This window comes from Heliangelus exortis, chromosome 21 (genome assembly GCF_036169615.1).
Source record: "Heliangelus exortis chromosome 21, bHelExo1.hap1, whole genome shotgun sequence".
NCBI lineage: Eukaryota > Metazoa > Chordata > Aves > Apodiformes > Trochilidae > Heliangelus > Heliangelus exortis.
Window position 1 is genome coordinate 9,841,822 of NC_092442.1, and position 26,651 is coordinate 9,868,472.

Here is a 26,651-nt window from a genome sequence, read left to right on the forward strand (position 1 = left end):
GTCATTAAAAAGAGTTTTATGTTTTATCCCCCAAATTATAACTTAGAAAATTATTTTAATCTAAACACTAGCAAAGACCCCTCTGTACCTTTAACAGGGTGGATGGCTAATTTTAACCTGCCAGTTGTTAAGTTCAGTGTTCCTGAGCTAGTGTAGAATCTTTGTCTGTGTTGATGTTTTTGGTTTTTTCTTTTTTTTTTTTTCATTTTTTTTTCTCTCTTTTTTTTTTTTTTTACGAGTAAATGCATTACAATGTTGTCATTAAAAAAAAAAAAATGCATTTTGGAGAAAATATGCATTTTACCTTTGGGAATATGGTAATTTCAGGCAGCATTCCCTATGGGAAAGGTGATACCAGCTCTGATATGCAAAGCATATGATAACTTATCATTCTAACTTCAACATATAATAGGGATTGTGACCTGATATTTGGAGATGTAAATATTACCCAACATATTACCCTAAGGGAATATAGCATTGTAGTCAACATTTTTTTTTTTTTTTTTAAAAAAAAAAAAAAAACTGTTATTGTTTGGTGAGAAACAGCCATGGCTGACAGAAGAGGAGTCGAAATGTGTGTAAACATGGTCTATGAACAGTCAGACCCCTATGGGACTCTTTAGGAGCAAAAGGAGTGCTTTGAAACTTAAGAAATATTGCTTTAAGCTGGAAGATTCTGGAGGCACTGGGTATGTTTTCCATGCCCTCTGCCTCCCAATCAGAGCCTGCTGGTGTTCCAGCAGGGGACAGACGTGTTAGTTGTTCACTAGAAGTTTTGTCTTATATTAAATTGTATACAGTTTTTATTCTAACCACTAACTAGGTAGGATGCCCCTCCAGGACAAGCAGAGAGCGTCTTTTAATTTCTCCCCTATTCCTTAATCAAGTGTTGTGCAAATCTGTTCAACTTTGTAAATATTTGCAAACATCATCATTTTTACGTTATTCTTCTCTTGTGTTAACACATTTCTATGGGTTTGTGGGAGTTCTGGGGTGAGGGTTTGAGCTCTCCAGCCCAGAACTGCTCCACAAACGGTCACACATGTTCGAGCTACATGTGCTTTTTATTTCTTAACCTGTTTATCTGTACATAAAAGTAGAGAGCAAAAATCTAGGGAAACAGATATACTTTTTAGACTATCATGTCACATATTCACGTTTTTAAAACTTTGTTTAAAAAAGCAAAACACCCTAAACCCAAGACTCTACATTAAAAAAAAAAATAATAAAAAAATTATATAAAAAAAAAAAATTACAGCTGAGATGTTTTTATCTTAATGAAGTTGAAAGCTATGGAGATTAGAGTGTGCATTTTCACAGAGTGCTAGCAGGACTGCCCAGTTCCCACCCTGCTGTGTCAGTACAAGCAGTGATTGCCAGGCTGCTGGCTCAGGTGACAGGTATCTGTATCATTATGTGAAACTGTTCTAGGGGCTTGGACTACATAGTAAAACAAAAAAAACAAACAAACAAAAAAATAGAGCTTAGTGTAAAATAATTTTATAAATGATCTTTTGTACTTTAGGACATCAAATTGTACAACTTTTGTATATATAAAAGCTTAGGAACTTTCTGTTTAGCAGAAAGGAAACACATTCCTACACTTTTAATGTATATGTTTGTTATAATGTCCATGTAAACATATGCCCTATGTTTGTGCCTTTTAATTAGTTTGTCTCAATAAACAAAAATGTAGAGAAGAACATGTAGCTATGACTTTGTTACCACTGTTCTTAACTCCAGCTGTGTAGAGGCCTTTGGTTTCTGCTTTGCAGTGTGTAGAGCATCGAGTGCAGGCAGCTGCATGACTTGGGCTGCTCCAGCACCCCAGGAGAAGGCACCCCAGGACCCTCCTTCCCCCCCAGCACGGTGCAGGGTGCCCAGGGGGGGGATGCACGTTGGGATGTGTGGTTCCCAAGCCCATCTCCTCTTCCCTGTCACCCAGAATTCCACCTTGGCACCAGTTCCCCACAGCAGCTGTGGTGTTCTTGGAGCTGGGTCAGGTGCACAGATGGCCCTTAGATGGAGTTGGGGTGTCCCCGAGCTTCAGAAACAACCCCAAACCCAGAGCATTAAAAGGCAAGGTGGAAATGTGTCCGAGCAGTGGTTATCTTGAGTGACTTCCCATAAACAGGGGTGAGACTGAAGTGTGTGGTGCCCATCACTGAGAGAGGCTCCCGGCCCAGCTCACCTGCCCTCCGGATGGGATTTTTCTCCCAGCAGAGCAGCAGGAGAACAAACACATTAAACACCCACCAGGCAATTTTTCAGCCTGACAGAGGCTTCCCAAACCACTCGCCACGGTGCTCTTAGCACGGGATAGGAAGAGGGCTGTTTCCTTTTTATTTCATGTTGGTTCTGCTCGATTGTACCTGGTTTATGTCCACAAAGCTGCATTAGCTAATTGTCAACCTGTTTCATTTGTACTTGGGTAAACATTTGCTTTGTACTGTGTATAAATGGTTCTGAGCTCTGCTCCTCGGCTGTCTCGCTGCAGACATTAATTTCTCTCTGTGATGCCGTCCTGCCAAATACATTAAGCTGCTTTTGGTGGTTTTTTGATTTTTTTTTTTTACAAACAAAAACTACCTGGTCAAGTAGTTTATAGGGCGTGTGTGGTACCTGCTGGTGGCTGGTTCCTCCTGGGTGTGAGGAGGCAGTGGGTGTGGGGACAGGGTGCAGGACGAGTGATGGGCTGCAGCCCTGGGAAGTTCAGAGGGAAGAAAATGGTGGATGTGAAGAACAGATGCTCCTGTTACACCGAGTTAGTTTCTATGCAGCTGATGCGCTTAGCCTAGTTTATTTCATGGAAACTTTTAAGCTGGATCTAGTCCAACATCCAGGGAAGGCCAATTGCTGCCGGTGGTTTGAGTGGGTTTTATATGGAGCCCATTCAGGTCTCCGATTGCAAGGAGTTCAATAGGGGTTTTTCTTTTTTGTTTTTTTTTTTTCATCTTTAGTTTCCGTAAGCGTTCAGCGTGAGGTTAAGGGCTTAGCACCGACTGCGAGTTCTAAAGTTGAGTTTTTGCCTGGGAAGGATTGGTGCTGTGCAAAGTCAGAGCAGTCAGATAAGTGGCACAAAAACTCAGGGTCAGGAGAGCTGCTGGGTCCTGGCTGCTGGTGAGGTGTTGGAAAAGTGGCCCTGGGGAAGGAGGGCTCATGGCACTGCCACCCTCCCTGCCAGGAAATCATCCTGTCAGTGCTTTTCCTTGGGCACGTTTGGTTTTTTTTTTTTCTTGGAGCACCCCAGCACTTCCAGAGGGTATTTGGGGTGAGGAAAAAACTGGGATTTGACCTTTTATGTCTTACCATTGGAGAGTTCCCCTTGAGGGCTGTAAGCCAGGTAGACTTCTGCTCAGTCAAGACCAGAGATGAGGGTGAAACACGTGTTATTCTCAGCATACGAGTTAAATTCTATTTGCCATTGTTCACAAATAAAAGATTTTTTTCCTCCCTCTCACAATAACTTTTTCTTTAGAGTAGCAGAAGAAAAAAAAAAAAGTACTTGGTGTGTTTGCATCTCTCCACGAGAGGTTTAAAGGAAAACACCAACCCCCCAATAAGCTGTTTTAGCTGCAGCAATCCCAGGTTACATAAAGGGGCCGGGGTTGCTGGGGGATTAGTCGGTGGCATTACTGCTGGTGATAAGCCCTCAAGTTCTGCTCACTCTTCCCTCACTTTTATTTTAGAAACAGTTACTCTGAGCCATACTTTGAAAACCGCCCGGGGTTAATTTTTGAGGCTGGCAGGGTTAGATTCCCACCAAAGAAAATAAGGAAAATCTGGATTTCAGGAACACTCAGGTTTTTAAAAGCATCCGGTACTCTCGAGGTTTCCTTTCAGTCCTGGGGTCCCTGGGACCTGCGTTGTTGAGAAATGAGCTCCAGCTTTTCACTGCAGGTCCTGCAAACTCCTGCCTTGCTTTATTGGTGGCTTAGTTTATCCATCTTGAAAATAGATTTAACAGCGTTTTCCAAAAGGCAGCTATTAAAAGCACTTCAAGTTTTTAAATGCTTTGAGGTCCATCTCAGGGCTTAAGTGGAGCTTTTTGTTAGCGCTTTTTAGGATAAATTGCAAGTGTAAAAATAAACTGCTTCCTCGCCTAATTGTCAGGCAGAATAAAACTTAATTCTGTGTGTTTATACTTCTTATCTTCGGATCGTTCGCTCACAGCTTCCAGAGCAGCAACTGAAGGATGACAGAGGAACTACGTGCTAATTTTTATGTCAAAAATAGCTTTCACCTTTAAGCGCACGAGGCTCAGTGGCTGTTTTCTAATTAGAAAAAGAATGCCTGGGCTTCTCTTGTGAATCCATTTTACAGCTGTGTTCAGATTTGACTGTCAGCCCCTGGTTAAAATTCAGTACTGAGGTCCTGACCTAGAAACAAACCTTTTTTGGTATTGGTTTGGAAAAAGTATTCCAGTGCTAAGAGAAGCTGAGCCAGGCTGCCCAGCTCGCTCCCTCCTGGCTGGCTGGCGAGAGTGTTCAATGTTAAATTAATTTTGTTGCACACAAAAGCATCTCCCTGAAGCCAGAGTAAGACTGATGGGAGAGCTGGGCTTATGATTTTTAAAAAGAATAGATTTGTTTGTTGTTCCTCAGGTTTCTGGGCTAATTTGAGCCGCTGTTAAAAGTCCTGTGTTTTTTCTTTAAGGAAGCATAAATGCATTTTGAAAAACAGACATTTGTAAATCATTCCAGCCTGGGCACCTGACACTGGTGTCGGGGGACAGACCCCTGCTCTCCCTGCAAAGCTTTTCCAAGAGCTACTTCCAAAATCAACCCATTCAATTAAAAAATGAGGGGCATTTTCAGAGTGCATGGCACTGGTTGTTTTCAGAGAAGACAGAAATACTCCATTCACCTTTTCACTTCGTTGTTCTTGCCAGCGATGAAGACAAAACCATTTGTGATGGGTATTTTCTGTGCAACGTTTGTTTTCCAAGGAATTACAAATTGAGCTGGAACTGGATGAATTAAATTCACTACTTTAATTCCTCATAGTTGTGTATTTCTGTTCCCATTTGATTTTACTTCCTAGCATCATTAGCAGCTAAAGCCCGTATCAAAGGACAGTAATTTGGTAGAATCATCTGTTTCTCCCAAAACAAGCTCGGATTAGGGAAGGAGATGGCAGTCAGCAGAGCTCACTGCAAGGCACTGTGTCACAGAGGAGATGCTGATCCCTGCTTCACCTTGGGAAAGCAGACGTGGCACAGGGGAAGATGAAGGTTTGCCTCTTGTGTTTTCCCTCTCACCGATGTCTGTGTTCCTTATCAAAGCCTTAACAGATGTTTACCCATCGCTTTGCTGCCAGACGTGGATGGAACAATGGTGTGGGGAAACCTCCCTGCACGGAGGAGCATCCTTCCCGAGAGCCTCGGACCATCCCAAACGTGTGCTGGAGGCCCAGCACCCACAGGCTGCTTCTGAGCCGGTCTTGCTGGGTGCTGTGGGAGATGGCCATGGATGCCTGGAGCTCTGGTGTACATCCCAAAGGATTTGGAGAGCTACGAGAGTATCTGCCCCACTGCTGTTCAGCACCTCGCTCCGGTCTCTGCAAAAACTGGGAATGTTTGTAGTCTGTACGCTGTCTCCTGTCCAGGCGGGATGCCCCAGACACCTGGATCCTGGATCCTGCCTGCAGTCCAGGCGCTGTCCTGATGTCCCTGGCACTCAGCCCCTGGGGTGCAGCCTCTTCCTTCCCCATGCCCGCCCCTGATCGGCGAGCCAGGAGCCTGGGATGTGGAGGAGAAGGAAGAGAGCAGCTCCGCAAAGGATCCTTCTCCCCATGCCACACCCGGGGCGGGGGCATCCCGATCCCCCAGGGTCTTCCTGACCCCCGGGGCCGGCTCAGACCTCTCGGGGGCAGATCGGACCGACCGCCACCGACCTCTCCGTGCCGATCCGTCTCGGGGACAGCGAGAAGCGTCCCCCAGTCCCCAAGCAACCCCCGTGATCCCCGCTGCATTTCGGCACGGCCACCGCTAGGCCCCGCTCCCGCAAACACCCCCCCCCTTACCACCACCCAACCCCGGGCCGGCCCCGGCCCCGGCCCCGCCGCGCCGCCCCCAAGTGCCGGGCACGGCGGCCGCTCCCCCGCCCCCGTCCGCCACGTTACGTCTCCCGTCCCGGTTCTTTTCCATGGTTCCCGGCGTGACGGGTGCCTCCTGCCACCGCCCCCGCAGCGCGGCGCCGACCGCCGGTAAGGGGAGGGCGGGACGGGGCTCTTTGTGCGCCGGGTCGGGCCGGGAAGGGGCCGGGAAGGGCGGGCGGCTTCCCGGGCCTGCGCGGAGCTGAGGCCCCGGAGACTCTTGGGGAACCGGGGCCGAGCCCGGAGCTGCGCGGCTGGGCGAGGGGGGAGCCGCCGGTTCGGCCGAACCGGCGGCTCCCCCCTCGCCCAACCGCGCAGCTCCGGGCTCGGCGTCCAGCGGGGCCCGGTGCGGCCTGGAGCCCCTCGGCCGTGCTTGCGGCCCCGGGGGTGGCTCGGTCACCACCGGGTTTTGGGTCAGGAGGGGCTGGGGCATCGCTGCTTTCCCGGCGGGACCCCACCGGAGTGCGGGGTTGGGGTTTCGGTGGCTTCCTGGTGCGGGACAGCGTGTGGGTGGTTGTGGGGAGGATGGATTTGACACCCCGGGTGGGTCGTGGCTCAGCGTGAGACCCGAGGAGTTGGCTGTCACCTCCCGGGATGAGGGGTGGGGTGTGGACCCCCAGATCCTTGGCTCCCCGTGGGGATGGAGAGCACCTGGGGCTGCTCCTCGGGGTGTTCCCGGCCCAGGCTGAAGTTGCTAGCGATGGAGAAAGGGTTTGGGAGCTGCCTGTCTCTGGAAGGCACCGTCCCAAGCTGCTTACTCGTGTGCTGCCTGGCTCGTCAGGCAGGTTGGAAAGGCTCCTTTTTTTTTTTTTTTTTATTTTATTATTAATTATTTCTTTTAAAAGAAAGCAGACGAGTCTCACCTGCTCCTCACACCTCCTCCTGCTGGTACCACCGAAAATAAACGTGGGGGTCAGTGGTAGGGATCGGTGGGGTAAGGATATCCATGTGGGAATGCTGCCGTCCTGGGCTGACCCCTGCGGCTGGGGCTGTGCTGCCCACAGACGGGGAAGCTGTGGCTCATCCTCTCCTCCTCCTCCTCCTTCCTCCCTGTCACACAGACTGAAGCAGCACCTGCTCTGCCACGGAGCTCTTTGTGGTTTTCATGAAGGTTTTCCCGTGGCAGTGTCTGCCTGCAGCCCATCACCAGGGCAGTCAGACCCCGGGGGAGCTGGGGAGGGGAATGGTCCATGGTGGTGGTGGGGCTGGAGGAAAGCTTCCAGTGGTCCTCATGGCAGAGGAGACTCAGCCCATCGTCTGCTCTTTGTGCCTTTCTCATTTCTCCTGGCATTCCACGCCTTGTTCCCATGGCCTTTCCCACCACGATGTCTGATCCCACAGGGAATGCCCATCCCCACTGTGGCAGGAACGTGCTGGGTGCTAAGCACAGACTCACACCCTAACCCTGGGCACCTGCAGCCCCTTCCTGCTGCTGGAGCCTCCAGTTTCTGAAAGCTTTTCCTTCAAGGGTTGGGTCCTAGGCACCCATCCTCTTCCCAGCCTCAGAAGAGTTTTGGCTTTTTCAGCATTATTTAAAAAGAGTTTTCAAATTTTAAAAAATCCCCAACAGCCCAGAGTCTGACCCACACACCAGCACCTCTGTTTCCCACAACACCTTTTGTGGGGGCAGAAATAATGGGGGGTGCTCCCTGCTGGCGTTTGGAGGGGGATGGCTGGAGAGTGATTTGCACCCAATGTCTGTGCCATGAAGGTGAAATCCTGGGTGGAACCTGTGTGGAGGGGGCTGCTGCCCTAACCCTCTGGTGTGCTTGCCAGCTCGTGCTCGTGGCCAGAGCTGGGGAGGTTTTGGGTGGCGTGAGTTAATGGTGGTAGCTGCATGCTATAAAATAAGGAAAATACTTGAAATAATAACGGGGAGCCCCTTGCAGGTGTGCAAGGTGGTGACAGGTCCCTCTCTCATGGCCCAGCATGGAGCAGCATTGCTGTGTCTGGGGAATGTGTGGAGGGCTGTTTGTCCCCTGCTTGGTGGTGCTGGGCTCGCAGCAGTGCAGGGACCAGGTTTTCCCCATTTTTGGCTGTACCAGGGGTCAGCACGGGAGCTGAGCAGGCACAAGGGTGGGTGAGGTGAGCTGGGGCAGACAGTCTGCCCAAGGAATAGGGAACCTGGAAGCAGAAAGAAACCCAGCCCAGGCTAAGAAACTGGAAATGGGAACAGGAGGTGTCCGGCTCTTGCACCACTTCCAGGGAGTGGTGGTGGCTGTCACCCCCAGGCAGTGCTGGCTGGGACTCAGCTCCTCTGTCAGCATCGTGTCCCTGCTGCTGCTCCAGCAGTGTGAAACCATCCGTGTCCCACCCGTGTCATCCCCTGCCCACCCCCTTCTCCTCCCCGGGGGCTCCCCGTGCCCGTCCCGGTGCCGGGGGGGCCGGGCTGTGGTGTCCCCGTCCCCGGTGCCCCCATCCCGCCCCGCCGGCCGCCTTTGATGCGGGTGAGTGGCAGCTCCATTGTGTCCCCTTTGTGCCTCCCTCGGTTCTCGGGGTCCACACAAATCCTGCCATGGAAACCAGAGCCAGACGCTGCCCCAGGAAACCCGCGGGCGCAATTAGGAAATGCAAACAGAAATGCAAATTCCTGACGAGCCTTCCAGGCCACGCAAAGTTGTCCCCGGGCCACCGGTGTCCCACTGGTGTCCCAAGCTGGATTTTGGGGTGCTTCAGGCTCATCCCCGGCTGCTCGGTGGCGGGAGGGATGGGGCATCTCAGCCCGTGCTGAGCAGTGACTCATAGGTGACAATATGACATTGATATTTTTTTCCATCTTCTCAGTTGCTCGGCGACAAACAAACAAACAACCCACAAGTGTCTGAAAAGCCAAAGTAACTGCCTTGCAGGGACTGTCCCCTCCCGCCACGGGTGTGCGTGGCCGGGCTCTGCTGTGTCCTCAGCACCGGTGGTTGTGTTTTGGGGTGAAAAGTGCCTTTCCCACCCGCTCTGCAGCCACGCTGTGTGTGGAAGGCAGGCTGCCAGCTCCCTAGTGAGGACCCTCCTTGCCAAAGTGCACCAAAAATAGATGGAAGAGGAGATAAAATCCATCCACAAATAACTCCAGGAAGCACAAACCCTTCAAGTCTTCATTTCTAAGTGGCATTTATGAGCAATGGACGCCCCGGCCTTTCCTTGGGTCCCCTGAGGAGTGTGGGTGGGTGGAGTGGGGATAATGGGGCTGAAGTGGACAGAGGGCAGAATGGGGAGGTTGGAGGAGGATGCAGAGCTGAGCAATTCCCTTTCCCAGGAGGAAGCAATAAGCAATAATATTTTCTTTTCCCATCTGCTGGAGGAGCTGTAGCTAGGAGCTGGGGAGCTGAGGCTGGCACGTGGAGGGCATCATCCTCAGCAATAATCCGTGTGGGGAAGGGCAGATGCTTTATGTGCTGCCTGAGCCCAATCTGGGGCTCCACTGCTTAAACCCGAGCTTTGCTGATGGCTTTTATTTTTCCAGGCTGCAGCCCTTGGGTCCTTTCCTGTCGGTGGCTGGAGTGGTGCAGGATGTGGTGCTTTTCCCCAGCCCCGCTCTGCCCATATTGCTGGGAAATGAGCTCTGCCTCCTGGAAGTGGTTATTCCTTCCTTCTGCCTGACAGCTTGTGGATCCTGCCCTCCCTCCCTCCCTTCCCTGGGGCAGGCAGGCACAGCTGGGCACCACAAATGGTGGAGCCTGGCACTGTCCTTGGTGAGGAACTTGGAGCCTGAGCAGTGGGAAATAGACTGTGTCCAGAGGATGGAGTGAGGCACAGTGCTGGGTGGGTGACAGGGACAGCCGGGCTCAAAGCCTGGGTTAGGGTCAGGGCACTGTGAGGGGATGGAGGGACCAGGAGCCTGGGCACAGCTCGTGGGCAGGACCCTCTTGGTGCTTCTCCTCCAGCCTGTGCAGAGCTGGCAGGGAATAGTGACCAGAGTCCTGGCTGATGGAGGTGGATTGCATGGGAGCACGTGCTGGGGCAGAGGTGGGAATGGGGAATGGCCTTTCGGGGGGATTCCTGGGCTCCTGGAGCCTAAATGGTTGCTTTATAAAACCCCTGTGGCTTTGAACCACAGCTGGTGATGGGCACAGTCAGGCTGAGAGTGATGGGGTTGTGTGGGATTTAATTATGCAAACTTAGAAATAACCAAACAGCAGTGAGGTGGAATTTTGAAGAACATGACTTGAGTTTGGTGGCTGGGCACAAGAAGTGGCTGGAGGGCAGAGGGGCAGTGGGCAGAGCCACTGCTCAGGGGTTGCAGGGGCACAGGGCAGTGCTGAGCTGGGAGCAGACTGCTGCTGGGCTTGAGAGGAGACTCAGGGCTTATCCAAGCATTGGCCTGGCTGCAAATCCAGGTTAACATCCTGTGTAATTTCTGTATAAAACCATGATGTGCTGTGGTGGAGCAGGAGGAACAGAGCAAACTTGATCTTCCAGCTTCCGGGGGCTTTTCCAGGACTGGAGGAGCTTGAGGCTGGCTGGGAATGCTTCAGCAGGAGGGGTGTATTGGTGTTAATTAAATGTCTATCCCTGGTGAGGGGGTTCAGGCAGGTTCTCCTCAGCTGAGCAATGTCACCTGGCACCAGGGAGGACAAAAGCCCAGCCCAGTTCCAGTGATGCTGTGTCCCAGACTCAAAGGCTGGGCTGGGGGCTTTGGTGGGGCACCTCGCACCTTGCACATGGTTTAGTGACTCACAAAAAACCCCAAACTCCTCCATGTGCAACTTCATGAGTCCCTTTCTTCACTCTGCCCTCGTTGCAGCCCCCCTGGGTGCTGAGGGATGGGTGATGGGTGGGCTTCACCTCCCACAGGGCCTGGAAACCCAGGGGCTTTCCTCCTCCTGGCTGCGGTCAGTGCCCGAGGGAAAGTGTTGCCAACAGCCATCACCTTTAAACCTTTTCACCAGACCCTCGTGGCCCGGGGCCTGTCCTGGTAAATAATTCACCGTGCCCTCAGAGTCAGAGTTTTACTCCACTAATTTTGTTTCCATGGAAACTCCTGCGGTCTCACTGCTCCAGGGAGCCTGGGGCGAATCCAGAGGTTGGGTTGTTGGGTTTTGGGGTTTTTTTCCCCTTTCAGTGCTAAACAGTGGCTCTGAAATCCTGACTGAGGAGAGGGTGCTGGTGGCTGGGTGGCATCTCAGTGCTGCCCTGCCCATCCCTGCCCATCCCTGCCCATCCCTGCCCATCCCTGCCCATCCCTGCTTGGCTTCCCAGGATACCCAGGGCTGGGCTGGGTCTGGCAGAGATGCGCAGTCCAGTCTGATCCCAGTCCATTCCCAGTATGTCCCCGGTACACCAAGAGCTGGAAGGGAAGGCGCTACCTCTGCTCAGGCTCTTTTCCCTTTTTTCCACTCCCATCCTTTAATTTCTTTGACCCTTGACCTAAAATGGAAAATTAACCCTTGTGAATCCGCCGTGCTAATTAACCGGGGAACGGGGCCAGCTCTGCCCCCCCAGCCTGGGGTCACTTCCCCCCACTCCCCATGAGGTTCTCAGTGACCAAACCTAACCCCAGATTGCCCAGACCTGGCTCCTCTGCACGTCCTGCCCTGGGTTTGGCCCCGGGAGAGCCGCACACCTTTGTCCCCTGCAGGAATTTTTATTTCCTTTCACTCCCCGCAGCTTCCCCGGTGCTTTTGTGCCGAGGCGGGAGCACAAAGGGAGAGGAAGGGATAAGCAGTGGGAGATGGATTGGTGTGACATATGGCACCAGGGCTTTGCACGAGGGCTGCAGGGGGGACATGAGCGGGCTCTGAGGGGCCCGGGCTTCCCTCCTGCCAGGCTGGAGACGGGTGGGTAAACTGAGGCAGGGAGCATGGGCACGGGCACAGGGCTTTTCCGTGGGACAGAGGCAGTGCTGGCTCCTTGCAGCCCTTTCAAACAAGCTCTGAGCTGGTTTTTCAGCTAGGACACGTGTGGGTTTGGTGAGAGCAGGAGCAGGAGAGGTTCAGCCACCTCAAGTAATAGTCTGATACCAGCCTCTGCTTTAGGCAACCTCCTGCATCTAATTTATGACACAGTGATACAGGATGGAGCTGAACAGAGATGCAGTTAAACCATACAAAGGATGTGGGGGTTACTTTAATCGCTCACACTTACTTGACCTATTTTTTTTTTTTTTTTTTTTTTTTTTTTTTGTAAATCCCTTCCTGGAAACCTTATTTCATGTTTGAATTCCCTCAACTATTTTAGGAATGTCGTCCTACCAAGATCAAATTACCTTCAATGAGACCAGTGCACGGCAGCCTGGCAAGGCAGGCGACTTTTTGATTAAGATCTAGTGCTGCCTCATTAATACAAGCTTAGCTTGGGGTGGGAGGGGGCTGCAGTTCTGGCATGGTAAATGTGTGAAAGCCAGGGATTAGCAGAGTGCTGAAGAGCAGGGGGGGGCTCTGCCCTCCTTGGCACAGGGGGCTGGGGGCATCCCTGGGTGGCAGTGCCGGGACCCCCAGGGCTGGGCAGCCCCAGCAGATCCCATGGGCCAGGGGGGTTTGGTTCTGCAGAGAGGTACCTGCTGTGCAGGCCTTGCTTCTGCTCTCCTCCCTGATTGTTTTTTACTTTGAAAAGGGCTTAAACCCAGCTGTTGTAACTCGTGGCAGAAGTATTTGAGAGGATCCTCACTCAGGTGCTTATTTGTGTCCATGAACAAGGATTTGCTCAGCAGCTGCTTTCCCAGGGAGGTGTTCATGTGCATCCCTGGGGTGGGCAGAAAGGGGGCTTTGGGGTTTTGGAGAGACTCTCAAGGCCCTGTGCCTGACACCCACAGTGTGTACTCTGCCTTTCAGTTTGCTGCCAGACACCACTGCAAGTTTTGTTCCTGATCATTTGCTTTTCATCCCAGTGTCCATCCTGTTGCAGCCACCCAGCAGCCACCTTCCTGGACTCCTCATTCTTTGCAGAGCAATCCCTCCTCCTCCAGGGCCTCGCTGCTCTGCCCAAAGCTGCTGCTCCTGGTTTTGTGTCTCTAGTTTTGAGGCTTCCTCCCCCTCCAGAAGCTGGGGCAGCCCTCGTCTCTAGATAATCCCATGCATGGAAATGCCTTCTCTGCTCCTGCTCCACGTCCCCCAGCTACAAACTTGGCATGGCAATAGCAGGGGGAAGGGGCTGGGCTGCCTCGGCGGTGTCTGAGCAATCCCATCTGTTCTCTGAGCTGCAGCAGACACTGGGGAAGGGAATATTCATGTTTGCACTTGGTGCCAAGGCTCTTCCCTGAGCTCTGAGCACTTGGTCCCTGTGCTTTTGCAGCTGTTGGCTCCTCTGTTCCTGCTGCCTTCCTCCCAGAGTTGAGCAACTCTTGTTTCCAGCATGATGTTACCAGCTCGACCTGGGATGATCCAGCTGCTGCTCTGCTCTGTTCTGGATGGGTGCTGGTAGCCTCCTCTGTGCCTTGCACCCTTTTGCTCCTGGCTAGCACTGACCCGAAGTGCCTGCAGCCTCTCAGGCTGTCCCTTGATGCAAAAAGTCCATTTCTGGGAGGTGTGGAGTGCCCTGGGGGAAAACAGGAGCAGGACCTGTGTGTGCCTTGTCCCTGTAGTGAGTCAGGACCAGGCGCTCTCCGTGCCCTGTGGCTGCTGGGTTTTGTCCCTCCAGGGTCCCTGCTGTCACCTCACTGCTCCCCATGACCCGTGGGACCAGGGACATTTTCACCCAGAGCCTGCAGAGCCTTTAAGCTCCTCCCGGGATGGGCACGACAGAAGGGGAAGGGATTACACCCGTGCTGGGCTGGGTGAGTAATGGCATTCAGGGGCTGTCTGTGTGACAGCAGAGCAGGAGCTGGGTCAAGGCAGGCAGAAAGTTCATCAAGCAACAGCTAAATGAGTCCCCACTTAGCAAATGGGGGGCAGGAGGCAAGGAGAAGCCCAGCCCGACCCCAGTGCACCCATGCTGATGCCCAGGCTGGTGGTTGGACACCACCTCTTTGCATTCCTTTTTGGGAAATCCACAGGATTTTGCTTTTCCTGGCATCTTCCCAGCTCGTCACTGTCATCACAGAAATAAGGGCCAGAGCCCCTTCCTAGCACGGGGACTGGGGGGGCACTGCCCTCCTCACTGCTCACCTGGTGCTGATGAGGACAATCAGGAATTGGGGAGGATCCTGCAAGTACAACAACTCCTTTATCTGGCAACTTAACTCCATGTCAGGACTTGCTTTGCTCTGGGGTTTTAACTCATGCCACTAGAGTGGTTTGCATTTCTCTGGATTAGCAGCAGGACTTGAAAAAAATGGGTTAAAAAGCCTGTGTTTGGGGTGTTTCCCAGCCCACAGCTCTGCCACAGCTGTGGTTACAGGGAGGATCATAAATATACACTCAGAGGTCAGGTGCTGGGAGGCAGAGACCCCCAGACACAAACACTTCTTGTTACTGTCAGAGGTCTCAGGGTTTTAGATCTTGGGGCTTCCCAACATCTTTCTGGATCTTGGGGGCTGGTTGTGCTGTGTGAGGTGGATGGGCTAGCATGGCATTGCTGAGCAGAAGCTCTCACCTTCATGTTTGGGTCACATCTGGTGTATCTTATATGATGTTTTCCCTTTGATGTCCAGGCTCTTTCCCCATCCTCTTGGAGTATCCACATCTTTTAAGGATCATGCGTACCCTTTGAAAGTCTTGCAACTCAATTTAGTAAGTGACTGAACCAGCCACGCAATATTGCAATTAAAGTGTAATACTAGAGGTGTGAAGAATGGCAGCTTTTTGCTGTGAATGAGTCATGACAGCAGAGGAGGAACTGAGAAGCAGTATTTTATTAATTGACTCCAGCAGATTTATTTGTCCTCAGTGAATAGAGCTGGGCAGGGCTGCCAGGATTGTTCCTGCTCTGCTCACACGGCGCTGCTCCACGCCTGGCTGCTGGCGAGCAGGAGCTGATCCTGGGATGGGGATGGGATGGGTCATGGCTGAGTGATCTCTTCAATGGGTTTTGTTAGCCTGGGGCGAGCTGGGGGCTCCTGGTGCTGTTTGGAAACGGCCCCTCCAGCCCCACAGTGAACCTCCAGCTGCTTTCCTGTGGGTCCTGTCCCCCAGAGCCCAGTGCCTTGGGGAGGGGGGGATCCGTCAGTCCCTGTCTGGGGTCTCCATCCACCTTTCCCTCGTGGAGAGGGTCTCCCTTAGCACAGCCACCCTGTATCCCGTGGGAGCATCAGCTGGCTCTGTACTCAGCCCAAGGGACACACAGGGTGCATCGGAATGCAAATGCACCCAGGATTAGGAGAAAGCCGAGGGAGCAGAGCGTGCCCATGGAGCAGGAATCATTCCGGGAGCACCCGGGCTGGCTGTCACACACGGGCAGGGCAGAGCCCAGGTGACCTTCAGAGGTGGCTGCTCTGCTTAATGGCTCTGAATCTGATTAGACCCCGTTTCACTGGGAAACGTGCTCAGCGCATCCTTCTGATGTAAATACCATTTTTAGGGACAGTTGTCTTGAACTGTCTGCCCGCAGCCTCAGACAAAGCCTTTGAAAATGATATTATGGATCAGAAGTGTTCCTGGGGTAATTCTGTTTCAGCAGAGGAGTTAATCCAGAACTGAATTTGGCCCCGCATTTCCAAATGAGAAGCAGTAGCTGTATAATCTGTTTATGGTTTTAAAGTGAACGTTAATCTTGGATTTGGTGGCTTTTCCCAATGGTTGGTTTGTTGTTCTGCAGTGTACTTTAGCCCCTTGCTTTGAAACTCTCTGAGACAACTCCATTTTTTTTTTTTTTTTATTTATTTTAAAGAGAGATTTTACAACATGACAAACCTGGAAATGTTAGACCTGGGGAAGCCCCTCAGCGGTGGCATCGATGCCACTTTTCTTACTTTGCATTTCCCTTCCCCAGCCCCAGGCACAGCACACCCGGGCTGCGGCGTGGGACGGTCCCACCAAGACAGGGTTGGGTGTGAAGGTGCCCCTTGGAGGGGGGGATGTGGTGGTGTCTGGGTGCCACATCTCAGGGGTGACTTTGGTGACTTTCTGCAGGTGGGAGGATGCTGCAGCGAGCGGGGGGCTGAGGCGGTGCCGTCGGCCGCGGGGAGCTGGACCCCCGTCTCCCACCCATGCTCCCCGCCGGCCGCCGGGGCCGTGCCCCGTGAGGAGTGGGGGTGGGCACCCTCCTGGCCCCGTCCCTGCCCGTGGCCCTGCCCGTGCCCACGCCATGACGAGCCTTTTCCGACGGAGCAGCAGCAACGGCGGCTCCCGCGGCGGCTCCTCCGCCCAGGAGCTCAACAACAGCCGCCCCGCCAGGCAAGTCCGGCGGCTGGAGTTCAACCAGGCCATGGAGGACTTCAAGACCATGTTCCCCAGCATGGACTACGACATCATCGAGTGTGTCCTGAGGGCCAACAACGGCGCCGTGGATGCCACCATCGACCAACTCCTGCAGATGAACCTGGACAGCAGCGGCTGCGATGACAGCTCGGACTCGGAGGACAGCATCCCCCCTGAGGTAACCCTGGGGGTCCCCAGCTCGTGGCTGCGGGGGGGGGTCCCCTGCCTGCACTCCTGGCTGCCACACGGCTCAGCAGCAGCGGGCAGCTCGGCCTCATCCTCCATCCTTTCAGCCTGGGCACGGTGCTGCTCGGTGGCTGCGGGCAGACGGAGCGCTGGGTGCCCGATTTGGCTGAGCTGAAGCATCCATCCTGGCTGGTCTGTCCTGGGCAGTGCTTGAGGCTCACGTCAGAGCTCTCTCCTCCCTCTCTTCCACTCCAAAACCCAACAGAGACTTTGCTGCAGATGTCAGAGGCTCCTTGAGAGGGATGCACCCAGCAGCAGGCTCAGCCACCCGCCTGAAACGCAGTGCCTTGAGACCAGCACCTCCAAACCCCACCCAAACCCCCGTGGTGCAGGGGCAACGGTGATGGAGGGTGTGAGGTTGTGAGGTTGGTGTTCAGCAGGGTCACCCTCACCCCATCCTCTCACTCTGCAGATCTTGGAGCGGACCCTGGAGCCGGACAGCTCGGATGAGGAGCCCCCTCCTGTCTACTCCCCTCCTGCCTACGAGACTCAGGCACCGGGCAGCCTCCCACCCCGGGCACCCACCCCACCACCCCGGTGAGCCCCCCAGCACTGTGCCCACTGCTCCTGGGGCCCAGAACAGCACCCAGCACCCAGCACCCACCCCTGTGTGTCAGCTGGGCTCAGCAAGGGGCGTCTGGTGTCAGTCGGACAGGGCTGGGTGAGATGGGAGATGACTGAAGCTCACAGCTGGCTAAAAAATCCCTGAGAGGCCCAAAAAGCCAACAGCTGAGGGTCCTGGGAAGTGCTCCGGCAGCGCATGGAATGGCAAAAATCATCTCCTGGGGGTGGGGAGTGCTCTCCTCTGCTCAAAAACACCAGGTGCTGGGTGCCCCCTGCTCTCAGCACCTCGGGTGGTTTTGGCTTGCTGCTGCCAGGCTGACACCAGGGGGGCTCCGGCCCTGGGGGTCTCTGGCCCCTTGGCCATAGGCTCAGGGCATGTGGAAAGTTGAGTCCTGGGGCTGTGGCTGTCCCTGTGCCATCCCCTTGCTGTGACCCCTGGGTGTGACATCTGGGAGAGACTTCATCAGCTTTGCAAGCACCGTCCTGCCGTGCTGGGGCTGCCACAGAGCTGTTTTTTGGGAGCCCGAGCAAAGCAGAGAGGAGGAGGAGGGAAATCCAGCCTGCCCCTGCCAGGGGGGGAAAAGGTTTGGGAAGTGGCTCCCAAGGATTTCCAGCTGGCCAGGGAAGCCTTTAGCTCTTGGAGCCAACACTGATGCCAGGGGTCTGGGATGCCTGCTGTGGTTTCTGGGTTCCCTCTGGGGGAGCTGCAGCAGACATTGGGGTGTTCCTCCCTCACCAAAGGTGTTCCCTGTGCTCACCCCACAGGACGGATGTGCCAGGGCCCGGCAGCACCCCGGCTCCCGGGCGCTACAGGAACTGGAACCCACCACTCCTGGGCAACCTCCCCGAGGATTTCCTCCGCATCCTGCCCCAGCAGAGCACGGCCCCTCAGGTGAGCCTCACTGCCCCTTCCAGCCCCACGGCTCCCCTGGCTGCCATGCAGCACCCAACCTGGTCTTCAGACACCCTCAGCTTGCAGCCTGGGTGCTCTGAAGGCTCCCAGGTACCTGGTGTGGGCTAAACCAAAAGTCTTGGAGCACTTCTTGCTGTTGAAGCAAGCAAGGTGTGAAAGGGGAAACCTTTGACACTTCTTCCTGCTGTTAGCCCAGCAGTTAGTGCCAGAAATACTGCTGGCACCTAGGATTTTAAATTATTTGAAAATCTGACCTGCTCCCCTGGTGAGGAGCAGGGGGACTTGGGGGAGCAGCGTTGTGTGGGTGCTCAGGGGTTGGTGCAGGGGAACTTGGGTGGCAACTCCAGTTCTAACCAGAGGATTTCCCATTGGGAAATCAGAGTCCTTGTGTGCCTTAGGGTGGTTCTGGAGCCACAAAGCTTGGGGTTGTGGGTGCCTCTCTGCTCACAGTGGAGCAGGCAGCACCCCATAGGGAATGAGCATCCCCAGTGCAGACTGTGCTGGGCACCCAGCTTGGCTCCAGGCTCCCCACATCCCTGGGGTGTCCCTGGGCTGACAGAGGAGCCATCCTGCAGATGTGGCATGGGGCTGGGGGCTGTGGGCACGCTGCCTTCCAAGCATCCCCTCCTCCTCCCTTTTGGGCTCCAAAAGCAGCCTGCCACGGTTTCATAAATGATTGCCCTGCAAGTTGAGCTTCACGGGCTATATTACCTTTCTGGGAATAGGAACGTGCCAGTTGGTTTGGGCTCAGGGGGAGGAGAGGAGCAGCTGCCCTTTTCTTTCCATGGTAATTGTGTGCTTTTGCTTTTTATGGCTCTCTGTGAGCAGCCACAAATCAGATAAATGTGGGAGGCGAGGATGAGGCTGCCGAGTGCAGCTCTGCTGTCCCCAGGTGTGGCCCTGCTGGGAGCTGGGGAGAGCACACGGAGCCTCACGTGGGGACGTTTGTCAGTGGGAAATCTCTGCTCTTCAGAGAGGTTTAAAATGAAAAATACCCCCGAGTTTGTGCTCCACACAGGAGCTTTTCTAGAGGCAGCCGTTCCTCCCTGCCCTCAGACCGGGCGCCCCTCTTCTTGCTGTCCCCTCCCGCCTCTGCCTTGCCCCCCCTCCCATCCACCTGTGCCATGTCCCCCTCATCCCATCCACCGGTGCCATGTCTGTCCCCAGGGTCCCCAGAGGTGCCAGCAGCCCGTGGCACGGGGACTGTCCCCGCGGGGCTCCCTGGAGCAGGAGCGGCGCTGGAAGCAGTACCTGGAGGACGAGCGGATCGCGCTCTTCCTGCAGAATGAGGAGTTCATGAGGGAGCTCCAGAGGAACAGGGATTTCCTCCTCGCCCTGGAGAGAGGTGAGAAGCACCTTCAGAACCCTCTGCCCCTGCTCTGGGGGGGTTGTGTTCCCCCTGTGACACTGGCTGCTGGCAGCATTGCCCTGCCCGTGCCATCGTGTCCCGAAGCTGAGGCACTGCACGTGGTTCCAGCCCACTGGTACTGTGGGTTCCAGCCCACTGGTACCAGGAGGGGAGCTGCTCAGCCTCCTGCCACGGGGCTCTCCTGCCCTTGCCAACCTCTCTGCCATGGCTCTGGCAAAGCCCAGCAAAACCCATAGCAAGGAGCCTTGGAAATGCCCTCAGAGCCCCATGCTGAGGGATCGTCTCCCTCTGAGGTCTCCCTGGTGGTTTGCAGGGTTCTGGCAGCACCCTCACCCCCAGCTGCCACCACTGGAAAACCACCAGGGTGCTGGTGGTTCCTGTGCTGTGGGGACTGGAGTGCTCCTGCCTGCTGCTCTGGGCTCCCACCCACGGGCTTGTGGTTGCTGAGCTGAAGCCAAGCCCAAGCACCCTCCCTTGTCCCCAGCCTGTCCCTGGGGGACCTTGGGGGAAGCAGAGCCATGTGTGCTGCCTTGAGGGTCTGAATGAGCTTTTTTTTTTTTTTTTTCAGATCGATTGAAATATGAATCAAAAAAATCCAAGTCAACCAGTGTTGCTGTCAGCAACGACTTTGGTTTCTCCTCCATAACACCAGGTAACTGTCCAGGTGGAGGGAGTGAGGCCTCCGTGGCCCCCATGTTCCCACCTCTGCCTCTACGGGGGCTCTGGGGGAGCAAACTGGAGAGGAGCTGGTGGGTGCTGGATGGGTGCTGCCGGGTGGAGGTGCTGCTGCATCCTGCCTCCCTCCAGCCCTGCTGGTGCAAGCTGGGAGACAAAGCCCATGGTGGCTGGAGCAGAGGATTGTGCCCGGGAGGCATAATGAGTGTTCCTGGGTAATCCTGATTAACCTCAGTGAGCAGAGCAGCTGCCCCTGTTCAGATTTAGAGCTGGTGTCTGTCGTGTGGGGGCAGGTGGGACGTGGTGGATGGGCACACAGTGCTGCCAGGGCACCCTGGGGAGGGGGCACGGCCCAGGTGGGAACCAGGATGTGGCTTTGAGGTCTCTGGGCTGACCTGACATGGGCTGCTCCTGCTCTGGTGGCCCTGCCCTGAGGCACTGAGCATGCCATGGGTGTGATGGAATACCCAGGGTGCAGTTGTACCTCTGCTGTCCCAAATTTGGGGCTGCTGTCCCGAATTCCCCAATTCCCCCTCCCTGGGGCAGCACAGCAATGGCACTGAGCTGCTGCTTCCCCCACCTCTGCTCCCAGGTGCTCTCCCTGCACCCGGGGTCTCAGGGATTCTCTGCACAGAGGGTCCTTGCTCAGTGCCCGTGCTCTCATCCCCTCATCCCCCCTGGCTCTTGCTCATCTCCTGGCAGCTCTGGGCTTTGCTGGCACCAGAACTGGGTCGCAGCAATGCTTTATGCTGAGCTGCCTGTGAGCAGATGTTTGCTTTCCAGGTGAGGCAGCCCCCTCGGTGAGCAGCGAGGCTGTCGGGGCCGTGTCTGACGATGCCTTATTCAGAGACAAACTGAAGCACATGGGGAAATGTGAGTTGGGTCTGGGAGGTTCCAGGTCAGCAGCGTTGCCTGGTGCCGAGCTCCCTCCTTCCCCCTCGGCGTGCACCCTCGCTGCCACACAGGTGTCCCCCAGCACCCCTGCCTGGGGGTTATTGTCCCCTCTGCACGTCTGGGCTGGGGTGTGAGTCAAGGGTGCAAGAGGTGTTGGGGAACAGAGGAATTTCTGAGGGGGTTCTGTGCAAATCCTAGGAGAGCGACCGGAGGGTTTGCAGTAATTCCCCCTTTTCCAGTCCCTTCCTCTGGGCAGGTCACAGCCCCTTCTCCCATCACAGAGCAGTCCCAGGGCTTGGGGCAGCTTGAGCCAGGCTGCAGCCAGCTGAGATGTGGGGGCTGGGGATCAGTCAGGGGTAGGGATGGTCAGGAAAATCCACAAAAGGGTAAAAAACTCAGTGCCCTCTCCAGGGACCAGCATGTCCTTGTTGGGTGCAGGACCCACCTCCCCAAGCCTGGTGTGGCCCTGGCGTTTCCAGGCAAACCCGGGTGTTACCATGGCTCTCACACCACTGTCCCCATTCAGTCTCCTCCCCATCACCCCCAGCAGCCTCAGGTTTTGGGGTGAGATCCTCACCTGTCTGCTTCCTTCCAGCCACACGCAAGAAGCTGTTTGAACTCGCCAGAGCCTTCTCTGAGAAAACAAAGATGAGGAAATCAAAAAGAAAACACTTGTTGAAGCACCAGGTGTATCCTGAAAGGGGATGGGAAGGTGCAGGGGGTACGGGGGGTGTGGGGCAGTCACTCAGTGACTCCTGGGAGCTCGTGGTGCCACAGCCATGTCCTGGACCCATGACTGATTTTCCTTAGCCCAGAGCTCAGGATGGGGACAGCAGCTTCCACAGCAAACCTTCTCGATGATGTTGAAGGACACTCGTGTGGTAAGGAACATTGTGCTGTCCTGTTCTGTCCTGTCCTGTCTGCCTGGGGTCCCTGGTGCCCATTCCCCCCCTGTCCCATGCCATCACCTGGCTGGAGATGGCTCCCATCAGGGCATGGCCCCACTCCCAGGTGGCTCTCCTGTGGCTGTTGTGGTGACTGGGGCTGGGGTCTCCTCTCGTGGGCAGGCTCATGGGTCATAGCCAGGCATCCCTGAGGGATGTGTAGCCCATGGTCAGCAGCCAGGTTTGCAGAGCTGGCTCCTGGCAGTGGCTCTGGTGCCAGACCCAGCCACGCCAGGACTGGCTGAGGTGCAGCCACATGGCAGAAATGCCTCTGTGGGCCAAAAACTCCTTTCAGGGGTTTCAGGTGTGTTCTGGCAGAGTCCCCGTGTCCCAGTCCCTGGGGTCTGTCTGTCTGGGTGAGGAAATCCCTGTCCTGGGGCAGGGGCCGGGCATCCTCTGGGCTGGGCACCTTTTTTGGGCTGGGATTGCAGCACGGGGACTGGTGAACTGGTGTGGAAGTGGCTGCAGCCCCCAACTGTCTCTGCCTTTCAGATGAGGATTTCCAAGCACGGAGGCAGCAGCTCCGGGAGGAGCAGGAGGCACTGAAGGAAGGGCAGTAAATGGTGAGAGGCACCTGGGGACCCAGTGAGCCCCTCTATGGCCCTGTCTGTCCATCTGTCCTGGCTGGAGGAGAGCTGGGTGCTCTGGGTCGGGTCCAGAGCCTGTCCTGGTGGGGACAAGCCCCACCGATGGCTACAAGTGCCATGGCCCTGGGTGCCACCGTGGCCCAGTGAGGCCACAGTGTGGCTGGGGCTGAGCACACACTGTTCTCTTTCCCTCCCCTTCTCCTCCCCTCCAGGTCCCAGTGCTGGGGTTTATTGCTGGCACGAAACGTGCACAAGGCTTCATGAGAAGATGGCTGAAAAAGGAAAAAAAAAACCCACCCAACAAACGACCCAGTGTTTGGCTGCTCCCCCTCCACTGCTGTACTCCTCTGAAGTACAAGTACTGAAGTGAGGCACAATGTTTTCTTACCAGCCGTCTGAAAACAACTTCTCCTATCTAGCAAATCAGCCAAAAAGGAAAAAAAAAAAAAAAAAAAAAAAAGGCAAAAAAAAGGCAGCAGCTGATGTGAGCTGCGGAGGAGGAGCCGGTGGAGCTCAGGCTTGGGAGGAGAGTGTCCTGCCTGTTCCCTCAGTCCGGGTGGCATTGCAGGAGGAATGAGAATCAGTTTTACTAACGAGGATGCATTCATTCATTCACTCATTCACCGTGGGACCTGCTTGGCTGGAGCACTCCTGAGCATATCTCTGTAGCAACCTGAGGTAACTTTGCTCTGCACACACAGGAAAAAAATGAACAACACGTGAGAAGGAGAACCTAACAGCAGTTGTCTACTATTGCTAGGAGTAATGAGCAGAGATTCAGATCAGGTAATAGTCAAATAATATAAATTGTTTATAAAAGGAAAGGCCTTCTTTTCCTAGGCGTTTCACTTTGAATTAAACCTTTGCCTTCGGCATTGCTAAAACTGCCTTGAGCTCCCGACTTTGTGGGCTGTGTTGTGGCTGTGCCACAGCCCCGGGGCAGCACCAAGGGCTGCATTTCACATCCCTTTAACCCTCAGTGGTCCCAGGGCCGGGCAGGGTGCTCGGCAGCTCCGGGGATTCCCCCACTCTGGGTAAGATGCAAAGCCCCAGCCCGGGGGGGCAGCGGGGGCTGCTGGAGGTGTTTCCAGCACAGGGAGTGAGCAGTGATGGGTTCGGGTGGCAGGAGCAGAGTGCCCGTTCTGTCACCCACCCCCACGGGGGTCATTTGTCCCGGAGGGGCTGGGAGGCAGCACTGGAATCGCCGCAGGTCTCAGAGATGCTGTCAGGCTGAAAATAATTACAGCAACACATTCCTTCCCCCGCCTCAGTAAGGAGGGACGGGCGTGAAGTCAGGAGTCGCTCCCGCCAGCGTTTTCCTCTCTCTCCTTTATGGGCACAATCTGCTCCGTGCTGAAGGCGGGAGGTGGCTCCGCTGCGGGATTCCCCACGCCCGGTGCGGGGTGCGGGGAGCCGGGAAGGCGGCAGACGCGGGTTCCCCGGCAGCCAACACGCCCGCAGCTGTTTGCGCTGCCTCTCCGCGGGTTTGGTAACAAAAACCCACGCTGCAGGCTCTGCCTCCCGACGGTGGCTCCTTCCCAACCCTCCGCACGCCTTTGGAGAGGATTCCGGGATTTCCCTCCCGCAGCCCCGGGAGCCATCGCGGCCACCCTGGGCATCGTCCCCTTCCCTGAGCCCGGGTGGGGAGCAGGGATGCTCGGGGGGCTCTGCCGAGGGTGCTGAGGGCAGGGGGCACCGGGCTGGGAGTGCCCTGGGACCCCGGGGAGGTTTGGGTTCCAAAAATCGAAGCGGCAGCCCCCGGGCTGATCCCGGCCGTGGGGTCTGAGCCTTCCCACAGAAAGGGAGAGGAGCACCCGTGAGTCGTGGCAGCCCAGCCCCTGCTCCAGGCCCTTCCATCACGGTGTGGAGCCCCCCCAGCTCCCTGCCTTTTGCCCGAGGGGCTGAGTGAGTGCTGGGTAAGGTGGGTGTCTGCAGGGGGGGGGTCCCTGTGTCCCTGCCTGGCCTGGGGGACGAGTGTGGCAGCAGGAGCAAGGGGCTGAGTGATGCTGGGGCTGGGAACAGAAGGGCCTTTGGTCCCTGGGTGGGATTTTTATCTCGAGCCCAAAAGTGGTGGAGAGAGGAGGGGCTCCTTCCCAGCCCTCTGCTGGCTCTGGGGTCCGCAGGAGGCTCCCGGCACTCCCTCCCGATGCAGAGCAGCTCTCTGCATATTTGGAAGAAACTCAAGCTTGGAACTGTCAGTGTTCCAGCGCCTCTTAGCTACCGAGGGCTTAACTTTCAGTGGAGTTTCCATGAGAGAAGGAAGCGCCCACAGGCAACCGGGCAGGAGCTCGGGCTCTGGCAGGGAGGAAATTCCACTTTTCCCAGCCCAGGAGGGGATGGCTGGGAGAGGAGGAGAGGCAGTGGAGCCCTCACTCACACCCGTGGGTGCTGAAACCCTCCACGGGGGTGCTGTGGTCTGGGCTGTCCCCTCGGGATGGGCTGGCAGAGGCCACAGGGAGGGGACAGCTGCCACCAGGGTGTCACTGCGAGTGCCAAGCCCTTGGGGAAGGGCTTCGTGTTGGGGGTGTCTGTGCTAAAGCTGCCTGACGACTCCCCCTTAAATATCCCCAGCTCGGAATGCTGTCACTCTGTAGCCTTTTCAAAATATCACGGAGGCACAAAACATCATTTCCCTGGAAGCTGAAGAGTGATAATTTCTGTCTGTTCGGGGGGGAAAAAAAAAGAAGAGGTCTAATGAGTAGAAAGGCCCCTAAAACCAGCTTGGAAGCCAAAAATGCATTTCTTACATAGAATTGTATGATTCTCAGTGATGTTTGTATCACTTCTCTACAAAATGGTTTAAAAAGAACAAAAGAAAATGATGTGTGACATTTGTGGGTGTTGCTATTTTAGAATTTATTTCCATAAGTGATTTTTTTTTCTTGAAGATGTTTAATAGTCGTTCATATAATAAAAGTCCTGTTGTACTCTGAACACTCGGGCGTATTTTGCTTTTTGCTGCCGTTTCTTTACAGAGGGAGAAGGAGAGAAACCAGGGTGGGGTGAGAAACGCTTCTTGCCTTCACGTTCCCTGCAGCCGTGCCCCTCGTGGCTGCCCAGAAGCTGCTCGATGCCTCCCTGCTCCTGGCAGTGCTAAATTTGCATCTGATCATTTCCTCAGGAAGCCAACGCCGTGGGAATCCCATCCCTGGTGAGTTCCAGCATCCCACACCAGGGGCTGGGCCCTGTGAAAGCTCCTGGCTCCATCTGTGGGGACCTGAGGGGAAAAGTGAAGGTGCTGTGGCTCACCTGATTTTTTTTTTTTTTTTTTCTGAAAATAATCATCCTCGGGGACACGGGGCACGTGAGTTTTCTTTAAACTGTTTCATTAGCTCCTGCACAGCAACTCCTCCATTTTTGGCAGGCAGGCAGGCAGGCTGGCTCCCTCCTGGTGGCACAATGACAACTCGTTGTGATGATGAATTGTTTCTCAAATTTGTGTTATTCCACTCCAGCCCTGCACCTCCCACCACTCCACTCTGAGCCGATGGGATCCGTGGGGGCTGTGAACCTGGAGAGCGTGGAGCTGGATGGCATCAGTGGAATCCCTCCTGCAGGGACTGACTGCTCCCTGCATCCCTCCTGCAGAAAAACTTGGGGTGAGAAACTCCACAGAGACTCAAAAAGCAGCAGAATCAAAAGCGAGGGCTGGGCTGTGCCAGGGAAGGTGCCCGCCAGGGCCCTCTTGCAGGAGCTGGTTCCTGGGAGCCCAGCCAGCACCCAAAGCCTTGGGCTGCTCCTAATTCCTTTGTTTTGGGGAAGGACGGGACTTCCAGCCCCTCCAGGCTGCGCTGCCCATCAGAAACGTCCCTGGGCAGCAGCATCCCCGTTCCCTGAGCAGCTCCGTGCAGTCCTGGAGCCCTCCCAGCCCCTGCCTCTTGAATTCCTCCACTCTACGTGGACGAGGGTTGCTGTTATTTTCTCTTACAAAACCATCTTTTAAGAAAACCGGCAGCTGAAAAAAGCCCAGGGCTGCAAACTGTGGTCAGAGGAGGAGGAATGCTGGAAACCCGCGGTCTGTCTGTCTGCGGTGGGAATTTACCGCCCCCTTCCTTCCCCGGGATGAAGCTGGGAGCAGGGATGAGGTTTTTCTGGCAGCAGCTGATTCCCAGGCTAAGGGCTGCACCTAGTGACCAG

The 26,651-nt window shown here is 55.1% G+C and overlaps 1 protein-coding gene and 1 long non-coding RNA gene across 3 annotated transcripts; one reads left to right on the forward strand and one right to left on the reverse strand.

The window, feature by feature from the left end:
• Positions 1 to 512: 512 nt before the first annotated feature.
• LOC139806139 (uncharacterized) lies at positions 513 to 6,228 on the reverse strand. The gene is made up of 2 exons (XR_011730140.1): positions 6,124 to 6,228; positions 513 to 5,740 (listed from the first exon to the last, which is right to left on the reverse strand). It is a non-coding gene; the product is annotated as an uncharacterized lncRNA (long non-coding RNA).
• Positions 5,666 to 25,448, forward strand: CUEDC1 (CUE domain containing 1). 2 transcript variants are annotated; one of them, XM_071765349.1, is made up of 12 exons: positions 6,073 to 6,207; positions 14,618 to 14,696; positions 16,035 to 16,500; positions 16,981 to 17,105; positions 17,898 to 18,024; positions 19,213 to 19,390; positions 19,983 to 20,066; positions 20,873 to 20,962; positions 21,579 to 21,672; positions 21,806 to 21,864; positions 22,420 to 22,490; positions 22,727 to 25,448. In XM_071765349.1, the coding sequence occupies exons 3-11, from the start codon at positions 16,210 to 16,212 to the stop codon at positions 22,485 to 22,487; spliced, it is 1,116 nt and encodes a 371-aa protein (XP_071621450.1). In that variant the 5' UTR covers positions 6,073 to 6,207; positions 14,618 to 14,696; positions 16,035 to 16,209; the 3' UTR covers positions 22,488 to 22,490; positions 22,727 to 25,448. The 2 variants fall into 2 exon arrangements, with proteins under 2 accessions (XP_071621448.1, XP_071621450.1); XM_071765347.1 differs by lacking the exon at positions 14,618 to 14,696 and having other exon boundaries at positions 5,666 to 6,207.
• Positions 25,449 to 26,651: the final 1,203 nt, after the last annotated feature.